This window comes from Diabrotica virgifera, chromosome 6 (assembly GCF_917563875.1).
Source record: "Diabrotica virgifera virgifera chromosome 6, PGI_DIABVI_V3a".
In the NCBI taxonomy this organism is placed as follows: Eukaryota; Metazoa; Arthropoda; class Insecta; order Coleoptera; family Chrysomelidae; genus Diabrotica; species Diabrotica virgifera.
The window spans coordinates 222,931,583-222,954,471 of NC_065448.1; the positions used below are offsets into that span (position 1 = coordinate 222,931,583).

Below are 22,889 nucleotides of genomic sequence, written 5' to 3' on the forward strand. Positions count from 1 at the left end.
CTCATTTTCTAAAAAAATTGTACTTACCACATTTGTGAACTATACCATCGACAGGGTATCCAAAAAAAAATTTTTTAGTTAAATTAATTGACACACAAAAAAAAGGATGCATGTAATTTATTTAACTCAAAATACATTTTACTGCTGCCAGAAAAAAGAAAAAATGGTTATTTAAAAAATAAACATTGTTTTTCGCTTAAATTAAGTGTTTAAATTGCCAAGAGGCGGGTAGGTGGCAGATTTAATATTGAATTTAAGGGAAGAACAATATTTATTTGTTAAACAAACATTTTTTCCTGTTTTCTGACAACAGTAAAATGTATTTCAAATTAAATAAATTACATACATTCTTCTTTTTGTCTCAATTAATGTAATTAAAATTTTTTTTTGAGCATCCTGTATATATAATTATACTAATGTTTATAGTACTGAATAGAGAATCAAATAACCTTTCAAATGAGCTATCACGCCCAGATGGATGACGTCACTAGTATGATATATATGCCAAAAAATTATAATTTAAAAATAAAAATCGACCTGTTCCAGTATTCTTTCTTAAAGTCACCGGTTTACGAAATAATGAATTTATTCCAACCTTTACGTGCTTACTGTATAATTCAAAGAAAGATCGCCACACGAATAATTACAGATCGTGGAAAAATGTCTGATAAAAACATTCATACTATTTTGACTTGTAATCTCAAATAATAACCCTTAATCATGGAATCAATTTGGACATATACAATTTTGCAAGCGAGTGATTCTTCAGATAATCGAAAAAGACCACTTGGCTCAAACCTCAAAATTATGAAAAGTAAAAGATGGTTTTGCTTGTTTTCGATTCAGAGGGATGCACAGTCGCTGGACAGCTGTTTCCACCATTGTAGGCTTCCTCAACAGCGCTAGCGTGCACACCTCTAAATCCAAAAACAGCTCGACCATCTATTTAAGGGGAATTTCAAAGATCATTGAAATCCCCATTGGGATGCAATCCAGCGACATCTCTTAAACAAACTGAAAAGTCTCAGATGCAGAATTCACCATTATAATAAAAATTAAAATGGTAAATAATTATTTAAATCTGAAACTTTTCTTGTTGAAAGTTCTTTCTGGTCCTTAATCTGCGACTTTTACAATTTATAAGACCGCAGACGACGAACATAGAAAACAAAGAGGACTCCACTATATAGGGTGAGGCAGATAACTTGGCTATTAGAAATATCTCGAGAACTAAAGGCAACAGAATCATGAAAATTGGAATAAAGGGGTTTTGAAGGATGATCTATTAAATGAAAATATTTTCATCTCTTTGCAACTTCCGGTCATACCGGAAGTTGCTTATAACTTCGTTTTTTAAATGGGGCACCCTGTATATTTTTACATTTTTGGATTCTCTTCGATGTCTTCTTTCTTAAAATATGAGGTTTTGTAATATTATACAGGGTATTTTAAAAGATAATTACGTTTTTTTATTAATTTCGTAGCAAAATTAACACCCTGTAGAATTGTAGTAGTTTAACATCTAAAACTCTACTTACGTTCAAATGATTTCTAATAGACTCTACTATTGTTAAGAATCATATCATTAGTACAGCTAAATTTTTAATTTTAGTATACAGGGTTGGTCGAAACTCGGAATGAGTATTTTCTGAGTTTTCTTAAATGGAACACCCTGTATTTTTGTATTGTAATGAAATGATATTTTATAGTACTTTTTATTTCTTAAGCATTCCCTATACCTAACTGCTTTAATTTGTGAGTTATTGGTGATTCAAGCTATACATTAATTGCACCAAAAAATACGTAAAATTTTATTAGGTTGGCCATGAAAATACTCAATCCCAAATAATTTTTCAGAAATAAATACATATTAATCCAGACCGGTCCTTAAAATTACCAATAATGGTTTAGCTATCAAAATACCTACGTAGTTAAGATTGTTGGTGCGATTAACAATTAAGCACAAATTAAAGCAGTTAGGTATAGGGAATGCTTAAGAAATAAAAAAGTACCATAAAATATCATTTCATTACAATACTAAAATACTCCATTTAAGAAAACTCAGAAAATACCCATTCCAAATTTCGACCAACCCTGCATACTAAAATTAAAAATTTAGCGATACTAATGATTCTTAACAATAATAGAGTATATTAAAAATCATTTGAACGTAAGTAGAGTTTAAGATGTCAAACTACTACAATTCTACAGGGTGTTAATTTTGATACGAAATTAATAAAAAAACGTAATTACCTTTTAAAATACCCTGTATAATATTACAAAACCTCATATTTTAAGAAAGAAGACATCGAAGAGAATCCAAAAATGTAAAAATATACAGGGTGTGCCATTTAAAAAAAAACGAAGTTATAAGCAACTTCCGGTATAACCGGAAGTTGCAAAGGGATGAAAATATTTTCATTTAATAGATCAACCTTCAAAACCCCTTTATTCCAATTTTCATGATTCTGTTGCCTTTAGTTCTCGAGATATTTCTAATAGGCCCTTTATTTGCCTCACCCTGTATGCAATCACATTCCGTTTTCATTCGTCTAGGACTTCCTAGTACTCAAATTTGAGTAAAGATAGAAAAGTAAAAGATGGTTTTGCTTGTTTTCGATTCAGAGGGATGCGCACCTCTAAATCGAAAAACAGCTCGACCATCTATTTAAGGGGAATTTCAAAGATCCAAATTTCCATTGGGACGCGATTTCAATTTGCTCAAAATTATGATTTATATAGTTAATGTCGAAGACAACTTATACTTGTTAGCAGCGCTGCAAATGTCCTCTGTGAACGGTCAAACATACAAGTATTGTGAGCTCTGCATACTTCAAGGTACATATACGAAACAACCAGCGACTTTACTCGTAACAATGCATCTTGTTTGATTTCTACGGTTAAGCGAGTGATGAAAAAAGAGAGAGAATTCATAAGCAAACAAATACAATGTTGTAGTGGATAGAACTCCCACACTATCATCCGGCACATGTCGAAAGGTGTTTTATGAAGATTTCCTCTCACGCATAAAAAACAGTGCCATCTATGAACTGGACCGAAAACTTTTCACCTTTCCCTCGTATCTCAGAGTGGATTTTTGGAATTTGTTCGGTTTGTTTCACATAAAAGGCATTTTTATTGGCAAAAATGTCTAATAATGCTTCTTTTTAATTCCAATACCAACTTGTGGGTGGCGCTTTTGTCACACTTTAAGAATCAATGGTGTTACGTTATAGTAATTCAATCTTTTTAACAATTAATGGTACTTAATAATTTAAATTTATCATACTCCTTCAAAAATCATACAAAATATACAGATGCATTAAAAAAAAGGAGAATATACAACAACAATATATAAAAACGTCTTAGAATATAATATCAAAAGGTTTTCAAAGATAATTAATAGTTAATTGATTTGTTAAAATAAAATTAAGCTATTTCGATTAACAAAAATGCAATAGGCTGAGAACTACTAAATTATTATTTGTTTATACAGTTTTTTAAAACAATATTACAGTTTTTCTTGAATATTTTCAAAAAATTTGGCTTTGACTTTTTTATTTAGCAATAAACTTCTACAACTTCATCTATAGAATTTTTTTCCACAAATTTCTTGTTGTTTTTGTGCCCAAATTATGGTTCTCCAAGTTTGCAGACTTCTCATCAATTTCTCATTAAAATTAATCACATTGAGACGAGCTTTATTGCTCAAATAGCTCCTTAATCCTGCCGACCCAAAAATTATGTCATGACAATCCTGCATTCCAAGCATTATCTCATGGCTACCTCATCGATATAAGCATTTGTCACGGAAATATTGCCATTTGAAGGCTTATTTATTGACTATTTTACAATTCGAAGAATCTATCACTACGATGTCATTTAAAGGGTCATTCTCTTATCATGAAATATAATCTCACGACAACTTTCTATTTGAAGCCGTATATCGGACCAGTATTGATATTTGGAGCATTATTTCATGGCAAACTTGTCAATCTAAACAATATCTCGTGGCTATCTAATGATTCGAAGCATTTTATTAATGCAATCCTTTTATATAAAGTATTATATGACGTCGACGTCATTTGGAACATTATCTTATGGCAATCCTACCAATGGAAGCATTATCTAACGGCAACTGTATCATTTGAAGCGATGTCAGGTCTTTCCTAATACTTAAAGGATTATTCCAGCACAGTTTTGTCATTGATTCTGGAGAGCAGTTTTAACATTTGAAGCATTAACTTCTACCAATATTGCCATTTAAAGCATTATCTCACGACAATCTTGTTTCTCTAAGCATTATCCCAAGACTCTTACAATCATATGCTGCATTTATCATATCATACCGATCCTACTATTTGAATCATTACCTCAATACTGTATTGCATTAGAAGCATTATCGAACTACAATTCTGCAGTTAGAAGCGTTATTTTACTGCTGGCTTGCCATTTAAAGCATTATTTCAGAATTGTATTAATGTTCGGAGCATTGTTTTACGGCAAACGTTTCATTCTAAAACTTATTTGATGATTATGGCAGTATTGCCATTCGGAGAACTATCCGATGTCAATTTTATCAGCTAAAAAAGCATTATCTCACAGCTATTTTACCATTTGAGGCATTGTAAAAAGTTATAGACAGTTCCAGAACACTTTCAAAAATTAACTAACAACACAAAACATTCCAGGAATATACTATCAAAGTTCTATTAATGTTTGAATGTCCTGAACATTCAAGGAACATTCGGTGAACATCTGATTAAATTATTGGTGGAATGTTACCACAAGACATTCTATGAACATACTACCAATGTCCTATATTTTAAGAGAGGCCATTTACTTTTCATTTGCGTTCATTTTTAAATTTGCCACGCGCGTGTATCTATGTATTAGGCAATCCAAACCACGTCACTTCTGGTTGGCATACAAAAAGTTACAGAGGTGATGTTTGTAATATCTATTTTTGATATTCACTGTTTATCGTCGTATTTTGTCTATTTTGGATTCATTTGGATTTCGTTTGGTGTATTTTGTGAACTTTATAAACTTTACCACAATGCAAAGTGATTATTTAAGGAAATTATTATTGGAAACTCCAGATGTTGGAGAAAGGTAGGAGAAACAATTTTTATTTACTGTTCATTTTTCCCTGATATTTATCAATATTGATAAATTTTGCAAGCAATAACATTATTTCTTTTATTGTTTTAGATATTTATTGAAGCTGAAAATAATTCGGGATTTAGATCCATATACAATTCAGTCAGAATTGGATTTTACAGTAAAGTGCATTCCACCAAATTACTATTATAGATATTTATACATATCTGGTGGAGTCTCACAGTTACTACTCTAAGCAGCAGATGAAAGCATACAAAAGCCTTCAAGCACATAAATATTTTACAGCTGGATTTGTTTTTAAAGTTGGAGTAAAGTTGGAAGTCACGAGCAACAACTTCATAAGTACCTACAAGAATATTGAGGAAATCCAGCTCCTCAATACTACTGGGCAAACTAGAAGATTGACGAGGACAAAGCCTTTTGAACTAGTTTGAGTGATAGGTGATAGTGACAAGCAGAGCATAGTGCTTGTGTGCCTGTGTAGGTATGTTAGAATAGTGCACGATCTTGTTAGATTAGATAACAGACGCTATGGGGTAAGCTCTTCATTTTAAGGAACAGTAGTAATTTAGGTTAAATTAAAATTGCTCATTGGCCAGTTATGACCAGATTGTAATTGTAATGTACAATTCAATACAATGAATTATCATCGTAGTGATGATTATGGAAAAAAATATATGACAAGATTTTGTGCAATAAAAATGTTTATATTTGTCAAGGATGTATTATTTGGTATGGCCACATATACTTCTGATATATCGTCGGTGATGTGACAATACCTCCTATCTGCTTTTTCATGAATTTTGTAGGAGACGAAAAACCATTTTTAGGGTCATCTCCTGTTTTCACATGTAAATTTTGACAGGTTTTGTAGTAAATAGATAGTTGAATTTACTACAAAACATGTCAAAAAATATCATATGAAAATAGGAGGTGACTGTAAAAAAAGTTTTTAGTCTCTCTTACAAAACTCATGAAAAAACAAATCGGAGGTATTATGTCACATCAGTGACTATATCCAGGGAATGTATAAAAAATATACTGTGAATGTCCAAAGAACATTCGTAGACATTCATTGAATGTTCCAACAAGACAATCAAGTAATGTTTAAAATGCTGACAGAGGACTTTCCTGGGACATTTATGGGACATTCTTGTGCTTTTGAGGATATTCCAGGAATGTTCTCAATATCCTGTGTGTACATTCTAGGAACAGAACAGAACAAAACATCCTGGAATGTTTGGTGTTATTAGGGTTATAAACAGTTTCCAAGTTCAAAAAACATAGGCAATCAGTAGTAGGATTCTCGCTCTTTTAGGAACTCTTATAAACTAGAAAGATATAAGTTCTAGAAAAACCCACCAAAATATAAGTTTTTACACTTTACTGCAAGGTCACCTTTATTTATAGTAAAAAAGATCCTTTTCGTATCGGTATGCATCACAAAATTTTTGGTTGTACGTGAAATTAGTTAGCTGAAGACCAAGATTCCTTGACTTTCGACTTTTTTTCTGCTTTAAGTGCCATCTCCGCGACGACGGTTGGCAATCATCATGGCTATTCTGACCTTCGGGACAGCTGCTCTGAACAAATCTCTTGCATATCGAAAATAGTCTCATCTACTGCATTTTTGTCGTTAGTTCTAAATAAAATCAACAGTTAAAAACCTAAAACATCTTCGTCCGAAATATCCCGATAAACTACAAAAATGTATATGAATAACATTGAATAGTGTGTCTTTCATCTACGACACACGAGTGCCTTAAGTTAGTGCAGATCCGTACGTCCCTGGAGGAGGTCTGTAGAATTTTGGATATGCCAGGAGCTGGATAGAATTGAAAGCGTATTTTTTTATTCCGATATTCTTCAGAGCGTTTTCCCTGCGGCAACCCTCACTACAAAAAAATAGAAATATGTTTAATCACACAAGTAGATCATGTATACCATGTAGATAATATTTCTTGCCTTAACCCCTTCAGCTCCGTTTCAATATTTCCAACATCAGCTCCAGTGCCGGCAGAAATAATTTCGTTTGAATACTTACGTGCTATGGATGCGCTTACGCGTCCATGTCACTGATCTATAGTCATATTTGGACGCGCGTACGCGTCACCGGAGCTGAAAAGGTTAAAGTGCAAGTACGGAATATGGCTCTTGGCAGCCAATTGTAGCGCCCAGTATTTGTCACAATGACATTAACCCCTTAACGTGCACGCTCGAGTGAACTCGAGCGTGCTAAACTGGCCAAATTGTGCACACTCGAGATAATTCGAGCGACGCTATATTTATTATTTACATGGGATTGTAAGCTATAACACTTACTCACCGACAAATTTGCATATTCATATTCTGATTAGCTCATGTTTTAATATATATTTTACTAAAATATAATGTAAAGTAAAATATAATACATATACATAATATAACAATAATACAGTATTTCTCATGATCATCTTTCAGTGCGTCACAGTTTTTCGATTTCTTTCTAACGCATTAAATTGTATGTGACAGAAAAAAAGGCACGTCGGTGATTACATTTCGTCGGTGACATTTTTATAATATTTCTTCTAGTTATTCTAGTTGTCGATAGATGGCGCCATAATAAAAAAATAATTTTTTTTTAATTAGATAATAATATTACAAATATAATCTGTATAATTTATAAGACTATACAAATCAAAGAAAATACCATTTTATAAATGCAAGAAACACATTTGATTTGTTTTTATTCCAAATTGAAAATAAAATGTGACAACTGTCAGATTTAACTAAAATGTCATATTAGAATAAATGTCATAAATGTGTATTATCACGGACTTACCCTTTTTCCTATCATTTGTTACGCACTGAAAAATGATCATGAAAAGGACAATAGGTTTGTTCCAACACAACGAAAAACTGTCATGTAACGATCACGCTCCTGCGCATAAAACGAAGTACGTTTTAACAAAAATATATAAACATAATGTGTGATGCATTGTGCATTAGTGAGACAAAACTCAAGTCAGTTTTGAAAAATAGAAACAGTGTAAATAGTGAAGTAGAGGTCGCACAATATAAACCTAGACCACACCCTAAGACTGAAGATCTTCTTGAGAGTTGTAAGCTTGAAAAACGAGACAATATGTATAAAATGTGTGAAAAGAAAGAACATGTTTCTGTAGGGACGGTTTTAAAAAAATTAAAAGACATACATTCGAAATATCCAGGGTAAGTCTCTGGAGAGTTTTCAAAGAGATTGGATTTAAGTTCAAAATGGAAGACAATAGAAAGTCAGGTGTGAGAGTGCTAGTCTTTCTCAGCATAGCGGACCGTTTATGTCAAAGCTTTCATCCCTAATCCAAAATAGTCACAAATTCGTGAAATACTATCCATACATAAATAAAATAAACAATTTACCTTCTTAAACAATCTAATACTCGTTGGAATTCATGTTCTGCTAAATGATACTCATCAGCTAAGATTTGACACTCTTCGAATGTCACGGACATTCCCGTTCTGTCTTTGGCACTTTTACAGCTCGTAAATCTTAAACCTAAACAAAAAAAATCATAAATACAACTAATTTCACAATATATGAAAAATCGCCTAAATATTACCGTACTTTTGCAATGTTTTTGCACTAATTTTACAATATCTCCGGTTCTAATTAGTGGATCAAGGTTTACCAAACATCATTTTGTAGGTTTTTCTTAAACGAACAAATTGGATTTTGTAAAAATTATTTATATTTGTTAGTTTACGGATTATAATAATTTAAACAATTAAACCTTTTATAACAAATTCCCGACATTTCCGATACAAAAGCAAGTTTGAAATTCGAATTAAGCGAGTTAAAATACTTAGAATACACTAATATTTGGATTTAACGTCCTCATGCAAATATGTATGGATGTAAACCAACCACTCTGTTTTATTGATTACAATAAGGCGTTCGATAAGGTACGACACAACCGTCTTATACAGTTGCTCTTATTGTTCAATCTATATTCGGAAGACATAATTAAAAAATCAATCGAAGATGTAACAGAAAGTCAACAGCAGACCCATCAACAATATCAGATTTGTCGATGATACTATACTAATTGCGCAGAATATACAAGACCTACAGGTATCTTAGATAATGTAGTAAATGCTAGTGAGGAGAGCGGACTAACGCTTAACGCTAATAAAACAAAATTTATGACAATTTCCAAAACACAACAAGACATTTTAAACATAAGAGGGGTGCCAATAGAAAAATTTTAAAAACGCAGATATACAGGGTGTGCCCGAAAATAGTGCGTTCCTTAAAGGCATAGGTAGAAGGCACAATGTAGAGCAAAAAAGTCTTATAACATTTTTTTCTAAATTCAGCCGTTTGACCAAAAAACGAAAATACATTTTGATATGCAAATTGAAGTCTGGCAACAACGCGCTATTCAAAAATTTAAAAATAGACAGTCACAATTAAAAATAGTAGGTTTGTAGGTCAATTGTATCTGGTAGGTAAAGTAATGTAAATATCAACCACTTCTGCAGGGGTCTAGTGTTTACATTTTTTCACCCTGTCCGTAGTCGTCCCCTCACATCAAACAAACCAAAAATTTGGTTTGTTTGATGTTATTGACATTGGATATTTTGCATAATTATTGGTTTTCTAGTATTATTGTATACCAAAAGAACGGGTATTTCTTATTTCTTACCAAGTAGATATTTTGGGTATTAAACAAATATTATATCAGTTACTTTGTAAAGGGTCGTTTTCACTCTACGTCTTATTGTACGTTTTGTGTGTCATGCAAAACGTACGACAAAACGTACGTTTTGTCAATACGTGGATTTCATTTTTCGATTCGACAAGACGTACGTTTTGTTGTTTACACGCCACATTTTATTGTATGATTTGTCCTATCACACAACGTACAATAAGACGTAGCGTGAAAACGGGCCTTTAAGGATACAGAACGGGTAAAGGGTGCAGTATTTTATGAATTACCCAGAGCACTAAACGAAGAGGCCTATAAATTTCTTGTAAAATATTTTGCCGGTACTTCTTGAAGTGCATTTGCAAACACGACGTGAAATGTGGTTTCTTCATGACGGAGCCCCAGAGCTGTGAAAAATCTTCTGGATACCACTTATTCTCATCGTTGAATTGGTAGGAATTGACTCATTCTGTGGCCACCAAGTAAACAAACTACTGATAGTCCGACCACTGTAAACTATGTAATTTAGTTAAAACCCCTTGTGTTCAACACCTTTAAAGCTTAATAAATACACAATACTAGTTTAGTAAAAAGATAAAGTGTTTCTTATTGTAAATAATTGACATTTTATCAATTCGTTTAAAATTATAATTTAAAAAGTTATAATTTATGTACTCGTAACACTGTTACGAGTACGCTTAGCAGATTATATGGAAGAATTATAAAAGAACGCATATGCGAAGAATACCGTCCTTTTGAGTCAGAAGAACAAAACGGATTCAGAGCAGGACGATCCACAATAGATAGTATATTCTGCTTATCCCAAATACTTAAGAAAATAACACTGAGATCTCGAGAAGTGCATTTACTCTTAGTCGATTTAACAAAAGCATATGACACCGTGCCTGTTGCGAAGTTGTGGAAAGTATTGGAGAAAACCAGTATCAGCGTTACACTAATCGATGCTATTAAAGAGCTTTATAAGAACACAATAGCAAAAGTTAAAATAGGAAAAGAGGTATCTAATGGTTTTCAGGTAACAAAAGGACTGAAGCAAGGTTGCTGTTTATCTCCCATACTGTTCAACATATATATCGATGAAGCACTCAGGCACTGGAAGAAGAAGTGTAAAGGGATGGGGCTATCTATTGGGGATGAAACGTTATATACGTTGCACTATGCAGATGACCAGGTAGTTATTGCCCAAGACAAAGACCTGGAGTATATGGCTAGAAAACTAATGGTAGAGTACAAAAAATGGGGCCTCGAAGTAAATGTCCAAAAAACACAATATCTTTGCGTAGGAGGAGAAAATACTCCAGATGACCTCGACTTAGAAGATTAAACTATTAAGAAATGTGACCAATGTACATATTTGGGGGTAAAACTGACAAAGACAGGAAGAAGTGATGAAGCCATAAAAGACAGAATAACCAAAGGAAAACAAGTTATAGGTGCGTTGAATTCAGTATTATGGCAAAAAAATATAAGACCGGAAACGAAAAAGCGAATATATAATACCATATTAAAACCAGTAATCGTCTATGGCTCAGAAGTGTGGCAGTTATCACAAAAACTTAAAGACAGGTAACCTATTGGCAGTTGAAATGGATTTTTGGAGGAGAGCAGCGGGAAAGTCTAGATTAGAACATGTGAAAAATGAGGACATCAGGAGACAAATGAAAGTACAAAGATCAATTATAGAAGACATCGAAAAACAACAACTAATATGGTACGGACATGTTAGACGTATGGGGGAAGAAAGACTACCCAAAAAGATATTAGAATGGGTACCACCAGAGAAAAGAAAACGAGGACGACCACCAACAACATGGATCCAAGGAATCTCAAAAGCAATGTCAGCAAGAAATCTATCTGAAGAAGACTGGCAGAATAGACAGGCTTGGCGAACGGGAACCCAAAGGCGTATTACGCTGTGAACGGGATATATATATATATATATATATATATATATATATATATATATATATATATATATATATATATATATATATAATTTATGTAAAATTTCGAGCCTTAATTATAAAACCTTAATTAATTCAGATAATAGCAAAAATGACATTATTAAAGCAAGTAATAATTATTTTGCAGGTAGGTACCTAGTAATGTCAACAACCCCAAAAATCACACCTCAAATAGTAAATACACAAGGGTTGGATTAGGTTAAATTTCCACAGTCACAACATGTTCTTCCACAACACGTTGCCACGTCATTTGAATTTATGAAAATAAAAATTCACTTATATGGAGAACAATGTAATTTTTTTCTTGGAAACGGTTATGGACTTAAAGGTCCTATAAAATTTTCCTAAACGGAAAATGTTATAGGACTTTTTTGTTCTAAATTGTGTATTATATCCATACCTTAAAGGAACGCACTATTTTCGGGGACACCCTGTATATCTTGGTGCAATTATTAATGAAAATAACGAGTATACAGAAGAAATAAAAATGAGAATTGGATAAGCTAGAGCAACATTTAACAAGATGAGAAGAGTATTATGCAGTAGAGACCTTAGCTTGCAACTCAAAATAAGAATTTACGTTCATATGTGTTTTCGGTGCTGCTGTATGGGGTCGAGGCCTGGCCTTAAAGATAGAAATAAACGATCGAGTTGAAGCATTCGAGATGTGGACCTACCGAAGAATATAAAAAATAAGTTGGGTAGACCGAATAACAAATGTTGAGGTCCTTAGAAAGATGAAAAAGGAAAAGGAAATCATGAATACGTGTTCAATCTCAAATTAATCCCTTAATTTGTAATCTCATATTATTCTTAACTTCCTAAACTTTTATAGTTTCACCGTGTATAATTGAAACATTGTAATATTTTAATTATTAGAGTCCAGTGAACCTTTTGCAACCTAAATAAATTGCCAAATCGTAGTATTTCCATTTGAACTCCCTAAGTTTTGCAATAGCTTGATTAAACTGCAGTTTGCAATTTCATTGTTCTTGTTACCACGCAAGTTATTGATGATTTGTATATTTTGATGAGATTATAAATTAGCCAAATGGACTATTTTGAGTCGCAGTCTATTTAGAATAGTTACCTCGTTAACAAGTGCGTAAGTCATTGCTTGAAGTTACGCAGAGTGTAATTATTATTAGTAGCTGTTACTAAGGGCAGTCTATTATAGAAAGTTACCTGACCAACATCTATAGTGTAATACTCAGTAGCTGTCAATAAAACCATATTTTTACTCCACACTTCCAACATTTATTTACCATCGTCGATCGAGAAGAATCGAACAAAGGGGCATTAGAAAACAATTCGATCCTGATGTTTACATCGAACTGTCCAATACTATTAAGATAAGAAAGTTACAGTATCTCGGCCACGTTATAAGAGGGGATAAATATGTGTTGCTACAAACCATAACGCAGGAAAAACGAAGTATTGGAAGAAGACGCATCTCCTGGCTCAACAATCCGATAAAGTGGTATAATTGCAGTTCCATCAACTTGTTCAGAGTAGCAATCTCAAAAGTGAAAATAGCTGTGATGATTACCAACCTCCTTAGAGAAGAATATACATAAAGTCACTGTAAACTGAGGCGACATGCAGCGTGACACACAATGGGATCAACAGTGACGAATTTGACGTACTTACTGGAGTCAGGGATGCGTGCTTTCTCCGTTTCTGTTTAACATAGCTCTAGATAATGTTCTCTCCAAACTAGACTTCGACACAGAAGAGATATAATGGACATTAACCACACGCCTAAGTGATCTAGAATACGCCAACGATATCTGCCTGTTGAGACAAAGGTTCCAGGATGTGGCCAACCAATTGGAAACACTTTCCACTGAGGCCAATAAAATAGGTTTGAAAATCAATATTAGTAAAACCAAATTCATGAGAATAAATGCAAGGAATAACACGCTATTTAATATCGACAACATGCAGATTGAGGATACGAAAAGGATGTTCGTATGAGGATACGAAAAGCTCAACAAGCATTCAGCATGCTTAACCCTGTTTGGAGGTCTGGGGAATATACTACAAGGACAAATATCCGAATATTCCAGTCAAATGTTATGTCTGTTCTACTCTATGGATGTGAAACCTGGAAAGTGACAAAATCCCTTACAGACAAATTGCAGGTCTTTGTTAACAAATGTCTACGAAGAATTGTCCGTATTTTCTGGCCAAACACCATCACAAACGAAGATCTGCTACACCTGACCCAACAGACGAGGATAGAAAATTAAATAAAGTCCAGAAAGTGGGGCTGGATAGGTCACACACTCCGAAAAGATAGTTCCAGTATTGCAAAAACTGCCCTAGAGTGGAATCCCCAAGGAAAAAGAAAAAGAGGTCGCCTAGCACAAACTTGGAGAAGATCCAGCATGGACGAGATAAGAAGCCAAGGAAAGTCTTGAAATGAGGTGAAGGTCCTAACGCAAAATAGAACCCGATGGCGCGTTTTCACTGAAGCTCTATGCTCCACTTAGGAGTTCAAGAACATTATATAATATAGAGAAGAAGAAGAATACACTCTGAAATTCCGTGGATTTTGATCGGCCACGAAACAACCCTGGCCCCTGAACTATTTTGACTCACCATTCAATTGTCTACATATTTGTGCTGCTAAATGGAGGATTTCAACGTTTTTGGCCTTGGAACTATGTACAGATAATCGAAGATCCTCTATAATGGCACTGACAGGTCTCGATTGACTGGCGCTGGAAGATATTCTTCGGGCGTTGTCTAAAATTTTCAATTTCTTGTATCTTAAATAATATTCGTTTAGTCTTTCGAAATTATCGATATTAGATCGTTCTTGCGGCTTTGTGGAACCTAAAATATTATTAATAATAATAATATTAGCGGGTGATTATACTCTTAGGCGAGGAAATGAAACATTACACCTAGGAATTTTGTGAACTAAATTGATCTACGGGAGATGAAAATTGCCATAAGAAAATGCATTCAAAGTGCATCTCGAAGAGATGGAAAATGAAAAATTTAGAACTCAGGAAATACTGACGGAAATGAGTTCAAATTTTGTACTCAGGGGTTTTGGAGATCATTAAACACGAATTTCGAAACACGAAACTCGTCGACTGGTGTTTTCATTCAGGTATTCAAAATCAGTCAATAACTATTACTCAGGGGTTTTGGGGGTTGCTGAGCATGAATTTCATGACGGCGATGGTCTCCGTGGTACTTGGTGCCCATGGTGGAACTCGTCGCCTAAAGTTTTATTTTATCATCATTCAAAATCAGTCAATAGCCATTACTTGAGGGGTTTTCGGCGTCGCTGAGCACGAATTCCATGACGGCGATGGTCTCCGAGGTACCTGGTGCCTATGGTGGAACTTGTCGCCTGGAGTTTTATGATAAAATCATTCAAAATCAGTCAATAACCATTACTAGGGGGGTTTTAGTGGTCGCTGAGCACGAATTTCATGACAGCGATAGTCTCCGAGGTACCTGGTGCCCAGGTGGAACTCGTTGCCAGAAGTTTTGTGTTATAATCATTCAAAATTAGTCAATAACTATTACTCAGGGGTTTTGGGGGTCGCTGAGGACGAATTTCATGACGGCGATGGTTATATTTTTATATTTTGAATGTTTATAACATAAACCTTCAGGCTACGAGTTCCACCCTGGGCACCTGGGAGACCATCGCCGTCATGAAATTCGTGCTCAGCGACCACCAAAACCCCCCCGAGTAATGGTTATTGACTGATTTTTAATGATTATATCATAAAACTCCAGGCGACGAGTTCCAACATAGGCACCAGGTACCTCGGAGACTATCGCCGTCATGAAATTCGTGCTCAGCGACTACCAAAACTCTACGAGTAATGGTTATTGACTGATTTTTAATGATTATAACACAAATCTCCAGACGATGAGTTCCACTCTGGATACCAGGTACCTCGGAAACCATTGCCGTCATGAAATTCGTGCTCGGCGACTCCCAAAACCCCCAGAGTAATGGTTATTGACTGATTTTAAATGATTATCACATAGAACTCCAGGCGACGAGTTCCACCCTGGGCACCAGGAGATTCATCTCCTGGAGATTAATTTAGTTCACAAAATTTCCTGACACTCTCCTGAATCGAATGCAAAAAATTGCGTAATGATTTATTTTACTGCACAAAATTCCTAGGTTTTGGGCTTTTTAGTGCTTCGTTGCTTCGCCTATCTGTATAATAATATGGGTCGATCTACACGGAACAATATTATTAACAATATTATTGACAATATATTTAGTTAAAAACTGACTGTTCTGTGTTTGGTCTTACAGTGTGCGTTCATCTTACGTTCAATTTTCGAAAACTTACCCAAACTTTCAGCCAAGGTGGCCATTTCATTAATTCCTATGTTAAAAAATACTGGCGTAACGTGGAAAGATACCGTTTGGCGGGAGGGTATCAGACTGTGCAGAGAATCTGGTACAGGTAAAGATACCACCAGAGAATTTCTTGTACCTGTCACCCTGGGAGTTGGATATGGTTCTGTTGATGGACTAGGACTCCTCACTGAAACATTAATAATATTAATAAAGTCTTTATCTTGCAAAGCTTGTTTGAAAATTATATCGGAGTAGATATTAAATAACAGCAGAGAAATAATGCATCGCTGTCTGTAACATTCATCGATTAATCTCCCATCGACAAGTACGACTGCTTTTGGTTCGTAATATGTTCAAAAACGTTCCATGCTGTACCCTGTGAAGAGCATTTTCGTAATCGATGAAAGACACATAAATATCTTTACGTTGGTCGCGGCATTTTTGAAGAAGTACCTACATTTAAGCTAAAAAGAGTCTCACGTGTACCCAGCGCATTCCTAAATCCAAACTGGGTTTCATCTAAGTCTTTTTCGCAATTTCCATGTATAATGCGAAGAACAATTTTGAATATGTGGCTCATTAGATTAATTAACCTGTATTCGTCGCATCTTTTTGTCCGCTGCTTCTTCGAAATTGCTATAAAAACAGACTTATGCCATTCCTCAGGTATTTAACCAGTAGTATAAACGTCATTAAAAAATTTAAGTAGAGGACTGATGTGACCTTTTTGTATTCGCGGTGTGCAAGTATTTGGAAGGGAAACGAGAAACGACCGTGCGCGAGTCGCGGAGAAATATTGCAACTATCTTAAATAATTCATATTGTCAATTGAAATTGTCAAATTGACGTATATTTCATACCTTCTGTCATTGAAGCAGAAAAATTATATATTGCTCCACAATATTGATATGATATGCAATTATTATATAAAGGTAAATTTAATTAATTGTATTTTGCTTGCAGTACTGCATTTTAATAACTTATTTTATTTACTACATACTATTGTTTACGTTTGCATAACATAACCTGCATCTTATTTTTTCTTCTTATTATTTTTTTGGACTATGGCCTTGACAATTATCCAGCAACCAGGACTAATATAATTGGCCAATATAATTAAAAGTGCGAATAAAAGTACAGAGCGTAGAAATAGAGGTCGCTTTGCCGAACTTGCACGGTCCCAATAATGTTTAAGAGTTCAACAGAAATGTTATCTGGTCCAGTAGCTTTCTTGGTTTTCGCTGATTTTATTAAAAGAAGAATTTTAGATTTTAACATTTCAGGTCCTTCTTGATTTATATTAATCTGTATATTTGGCCTGTCATCTTAGAACAATTCATTTATATAATTATTCCGTGTTTCAAACGTTTCTCGTTCATCAATAATAACTTTCCCTACCTTATCCACTAGAACATTGGTATTTTTCTTATTATACAGGTCAGCCACTTCACTAACTTTCGTGTGCACATTGAACATGTCATGCTTTTTTTTAATTCTTCTATTCCTGAACATCGATCCGGCATCCACTTTACTTTAGCCTTTCATATTTTTTATTTATTATTTTGTATTATTTTTTGTTTTATATTGGAGCTTGAAACTTACCTAGTATGAAGAGCACGGTTCGTAAATCTTCGATAGCAACTGACATATCTCCCCACATGTCAATTTCATTACCGTAATAGCTGAGAAGCCCTTCGAAGTGCGCCAAAGGTCCCAGTCCATTCAACATCGTAACGTAATTCGGATCTGGTTTATGGCACCAAAGCTTTGCCATCAGAGCTGTGACCAGGGAAGTTAACTACAAAAGAAAAAAACACAATAAAGCTGGATGAAAGCACAAAAACGAATCATATATAACAACAACGGGGAGTGAGACAAGGAGACACCTTTTCTCCCAAACTACTCACCCTTGCTCTAGAGTAGAAGACATTTTTAAGCAATTAGAATGGAACAACAAGGGTATAAACATCGACGGATCATGTATAATATGTATATAAGCTGTACACTCCCGTGGAAGTTATAGCTGTTTTTCACTTTAATGATCCATTAAGATTAATAATCGGTCTCCTCAAAGCTTCATTCGACGGATCATACTTTAAACCAAGTTGCAGATATCAAAATTGTTTGTATATCAGATAGTTTTTTCTTAAAATTGCTAAAAAATTAGAAATACCGTAAAGGGAATAGAACAAAACATGAGAGGAATATCACTAAGAGGCAAGATTAGAAACACCGAGAAGAGACTAGAACAAAGATCTAGTATATCGTGGAAGAAATTACAAATATGTCATAAAGTCAGAAATGATGATAACACGTGGGCACGGAGAATCCTAGAATGGAGCCAGGAGGACGACAAGAATCAAGGGAAGACCTCAAAAGAGATAGGTAGATGATATAAGTGTAGTGACAGACAAACAGTGGGTTAGATTGGAGGAAGATAGAGAAAGATGGAAACAATTGACGGAGACCTACATTGAGGGAGTGGATGGAAAATGGTTGACGAAGAAGATAAGAAAAATTTGTCTGGTAGAAGGATGACTAGCTTTAGAGAATGAAATTACTCACAGTTTTTAAGCTTGTAATTAATTCTGACCTCATAGACCCATCAAATCCTAACACCGATAATGAAATTGTGTGAAATTTGAGTAACATACATGAACAGTTCGATCTAATTTACAATAAAATCATTAACGTAGTAGTGCAATTAAAGAATACGTGAAAGTATTTAATTTATAACAACATTTCTTCGTATGCTCCTTCTCAGAGGCATCTTTCAGTGCGTCACAGTTTTTCTATTTCTTTCTAACTCAGTAAGTTGTAAGTGACAAAAAAAGGTACGTCCGTGATTAAAGTAATTTATAACATTTATTCTAGTTGTTGATAGAAGGCGCTGTAATCGAACAAAAAATGATTTATGTATTATCTAAACGAGTATAATCTGTACAATTTATAAGACTATACAAATCAAAGAACGTTCCTATTTATAAATGAAATAAACACAATTGATTTGTTTTTATACCAAATTACGATTACGATTCTGACAACTGTCAGATTTAACTAAAATGTCATGCTATGATTCCTAAATTCTCAAAATCATATATTAAATCATTAATGACAGACTGAAAGCCTGAGAAGAACTTTAAATTATATTCGTATAGATGTAATAGGTAATAATAATGGGTAAATACTTATAAAATTTTTTCCGATTATAGCGCCATCTATCAACAATTGGAATAAATATTATAAATGTGTATGTATCATGGACCTACCTTTTTTTCTGTCACTTGTGACGCACTGAAAGATGCCTCTGAGAAGGAGTATACTTACCGCTTGTGAGAAGCACACATCCCTTCTGTACCGCACATTACAGAACCTTTGAGCAACTTTTGGACTTTCTTGAACCCTGAAAACAGAGTGTGTCAATCGTGCTGTCTTCAGTAAACCGTCCATGGCTAATCGTAGCTTCCGCATGCTGGGTCTTAGCTCTGCGACCCAATCACTGATTTTGTTGATGTCCAAACCGTCGGTGAATTTGTTGCCTGCAATTAAAAATAAGCTAAAACAGTGGAAAAGTATCTTGGAATATCGCTATGATGGGAAAATTGGTACAGTCACATCATATACCATTATAGGGACACTATTCGTTGTGAGCCAATGAGCAGAAGGAATATAATAGATTTCGCCAGCACTGTTAGTTTTGCAGTTTTGCGCATTTAATTTGAACAATTTTACATCTTACATCTCTTACAAATTAACATTTTATTTTTAGCAGTCATCCAGTGGCAGGGATTTATATATTAAATATTACAATTATGAATAAAATGAGAAAGCATAATTACTATTACTATTAATTCTGTGTATTCGTTCAGTAATCAGTTTACAATAATATTTCAGTTCATAATTTGTGTTTTTCTAGATAAATATCTATTTTTCTCGTTTTGTAATACACATATTTCACATACACCAATTTTACTAAAAAAGTATAAGTTTCAAACCAAGAGAGAGCGCTACCGGCGAAACACAGCGAATAAATTGTTAGTATTACTTAGACTTACCGTTCTTAACAATTTTATTCACAACCTTTGTCACAGCCTCAGCTTCTTTATCGATGATGTTTCCTCTTGTAGGTTGGTCAACGATGACGGTCTTTTTGTTATTCCTCATGTTCGGCTTCAATCTGACAGCAGGACTATTACATCTATAATCAAAAATTGGAAATCAATAAGTGATATTATATTATCAAATAAAGATATAGTTTGTAAATATACAAATTCCTCTTCTTCTATACAAATGCATCTAAAATTTTATTCTCCCCTTTAACGGCACTTTTTTCACTGATGTATACGCCATCTTCAAAGAGCTCTAGCTCCCTCAGGAAGGATTTTCGGACTAGGTGAATTGGGTTAAATTGTCTTAAAATTATCTGAGGAATCTCCTGTCTTCGTTTGTCGGTAGAGTTTCTGGACACCCTGTATATTGAATAGAATGGGGGATATTATACATCCCTGATTTTAATCGAACTCCAGATTATAATTTGAAGTTTTTCGAAACGGCATTATTAACTGTTATATTAGCAGTGTTATTTACATAAAGTTCTTGTAATAAAAAGATTAGATGTTCTGGCGTACCCATTTCTGTAAGTATATGCCACATTTTATCCCATTTTACGTTATCGAAGGCCGAAGGCCCTGGATTAGCAAACAAATAATATAGGATTATTAACAAATAAAAATGTCATAGAAGGTCATAAACTCACCTTCCACACAAAAACTTGACTTTGCTAACAAGGCACATGACGCTGGCCTCGATATTTAACTGAGTGATGTCCCAAGGTTCGGGTTCGTCCGTTGGTTTATAATAATTAGCCGAAGGAGAACTGCACATGATGTTGGTATCGAGAAAGGTACGTCCCGTGTCCGGTTCCAAAGAGTGAGGTTGGTTGGTGCTATCACTATCGTTTATATTAATCGTAGGTACTGGCGTAACGTTATTTAGTTCTGCTGTTGTTTCTAAGGAACTCTGTAAATATAATGTAAATTATAGTATACATAAGAGACATATCTAGATCAGGGCGGATCTGTTTCCCCACTCTCTTTAAATAGTTAGCAATAAGCCAAGTACCTACAAACTTTATTGTGATTTCTGTAAGGAGGAAAAACCCGAAAACCTGCAAAGGAAAGCTCCTATAGATATATAGGACAGGTGTGAATAAGGTCTTACCAAATAAGCACCCGCGGATCAACCGAGGATATGGCATAGGGCAGCAGCTATGTCATTAGTGATTCAAGGCTGAAGGAAAATAACCTTCTTTCAGGTTTGACTACACATATTCACAGGCGGCAATCAAATAATGATTTAACCGGCTGTTGATACTGCGGTGCAGAAGGCAAGAGGAAACCACTGCACTATTCCTTCCTAAGAGAATTCCCTGTGTATATGAGTGATAGACGGAATAGATGTGTGCAGTCAGGCGATCCGATTGACAATCGGCGTTATCCCACGTCCGGGGTGGGAGATGTGAAATGTGCTACCGGGCACAATACGATAGGGGACCAGGTCGCAAGTGCGAAATATGCTACTGGAACATCCAATTATAACAAGATGATTTTCCGAAAGACCCACAAAATAGGAACCTGGAACATACAAGGTTTAGTACAGCATCCTGGAAAACTACATATAGTCGAGAAAGAAATGAAAGATCATGGCGTTTCGATTCTTGGTATAAGCATTGATTAATAAACACATAGATACCTCACCTTAAGGTATAACCGAATTCAGTGTTAAACTCCGCCCACTTACACCTCTTTGCCCCTCAAGTCTAAGTACTACCTGACTGGACGGTGGCGACATTTATTGAAATTTTTGCCAAGATTGAAAAATAAATTTGAGGTGCTTAGCTGGCGTAATAGACAACGATATAAGGGTAGTATTCAGCATTTTCACAAATAATTTTAACGCGCTTGTAATCTCTATTTTGGAATTCCTATTTTACTTCAGATAAAACGCTAAATATTGATTAATAAAAATAGTGAAGAGGTTTCCTAAAAATGATTTAATTATTAATACACTACAAAAAAAAAACAACAAAATAGAAAATACATAATAAAATTAGCAGTGATAATTCACATGTAAATTATTTTTTGCAATTTGTAAAAGAAATTAATTTTCAGAACTAATGCGAAATAAAATATTTGAAGTTGATATACAGAATTTCTTTCCAGATCTAACCCATTCACTCAAATTAAAATATTGCAAAACCTCCGAATTTTAAAGAATCCATTTTATTGGCATGAAATTTGGTATACACATAGCTAAAATATCAAAGAAAAAAGTAATATTGTGCCACTGTGTGCTCTTGCACTGGGGTTAAGTATCACTCCTTCTCGGGAGTGAAAAAATATACGTTCAAGATAAGTCCAGAATTGGATAAACTGATTAATACTAACAACTTTTGGTCCATAGAGTTTTTTCAATAAGTCAATACTTTTCGAGTTATTTTCGGGTAAATATGATTTTCGCAAATTACTCAATAAGTATTTAATCGAAAAAAGGTATATGTAGCAGAAATACCTATAGTTTTTAAAAAAGTAAAAAAGTGGTATACGTATGAAGTCTGTAGATCCAGCAGAAACAGAGTAGTAGGTAATGAAAAGTGGGTCCTTATTCGTCAAATTCCAAATTGAATATTTCAACGTGAAATTACCAAAAAATGAAGAACTTTTCGGGAAAAACTACAACTTT

At 34.3% G+C, this 22,889-nt stretch overlaps 1 protein-coding gene across 1 annotated transcript in view; it reads right to left on the reverse strand.

The window, feature by feature from the left end:
• Positions 1-2,307: 2,307 nt before the first annotated feature.
• The window catches only part of LOC126886731 (inositol polyphosphate-4-phosphatase type I A), a 49,634-nt gene continuing 29,052 nt past the window's right edge, over positions 2,308-22,889 (reverse strand). The window contains exons 10-17 of the mRNA XM_050653742.1: positions 20,905-21,167; positions 20,204-20,346; positions 19,476-19,687; positions 17,751-17,946; positions 16,138-16,335; positions 14,402-14,638; positions 8,524-8,659; positions 2,308-7,019 (exon numbers count right to left, since the gene is read on the reverse strand). Of these exons, the coding sequence (XP_050509699.1) occupies positions 6,887-7,019; positions 8,524-8,659; positions 14,402-14,638; positions 16,138-16,335; positions 17,751-17,946; positions 19,476-19,687; positions 20,204-20,346; positions 20,905-21,167 (1,518 nt within the window). The 3' untranslated portion in view covers positions 2,308-6,886. The remainder of the gene's footprint in view (positions 7,020-8,523; positions 8,660-14,401; positions 14,639-16,137; positions 16,336-17,750; positions 17,947-19,475; positions 19,688-20,203; positions 20,347-20,904; positions 21,168-22,889) is intronic.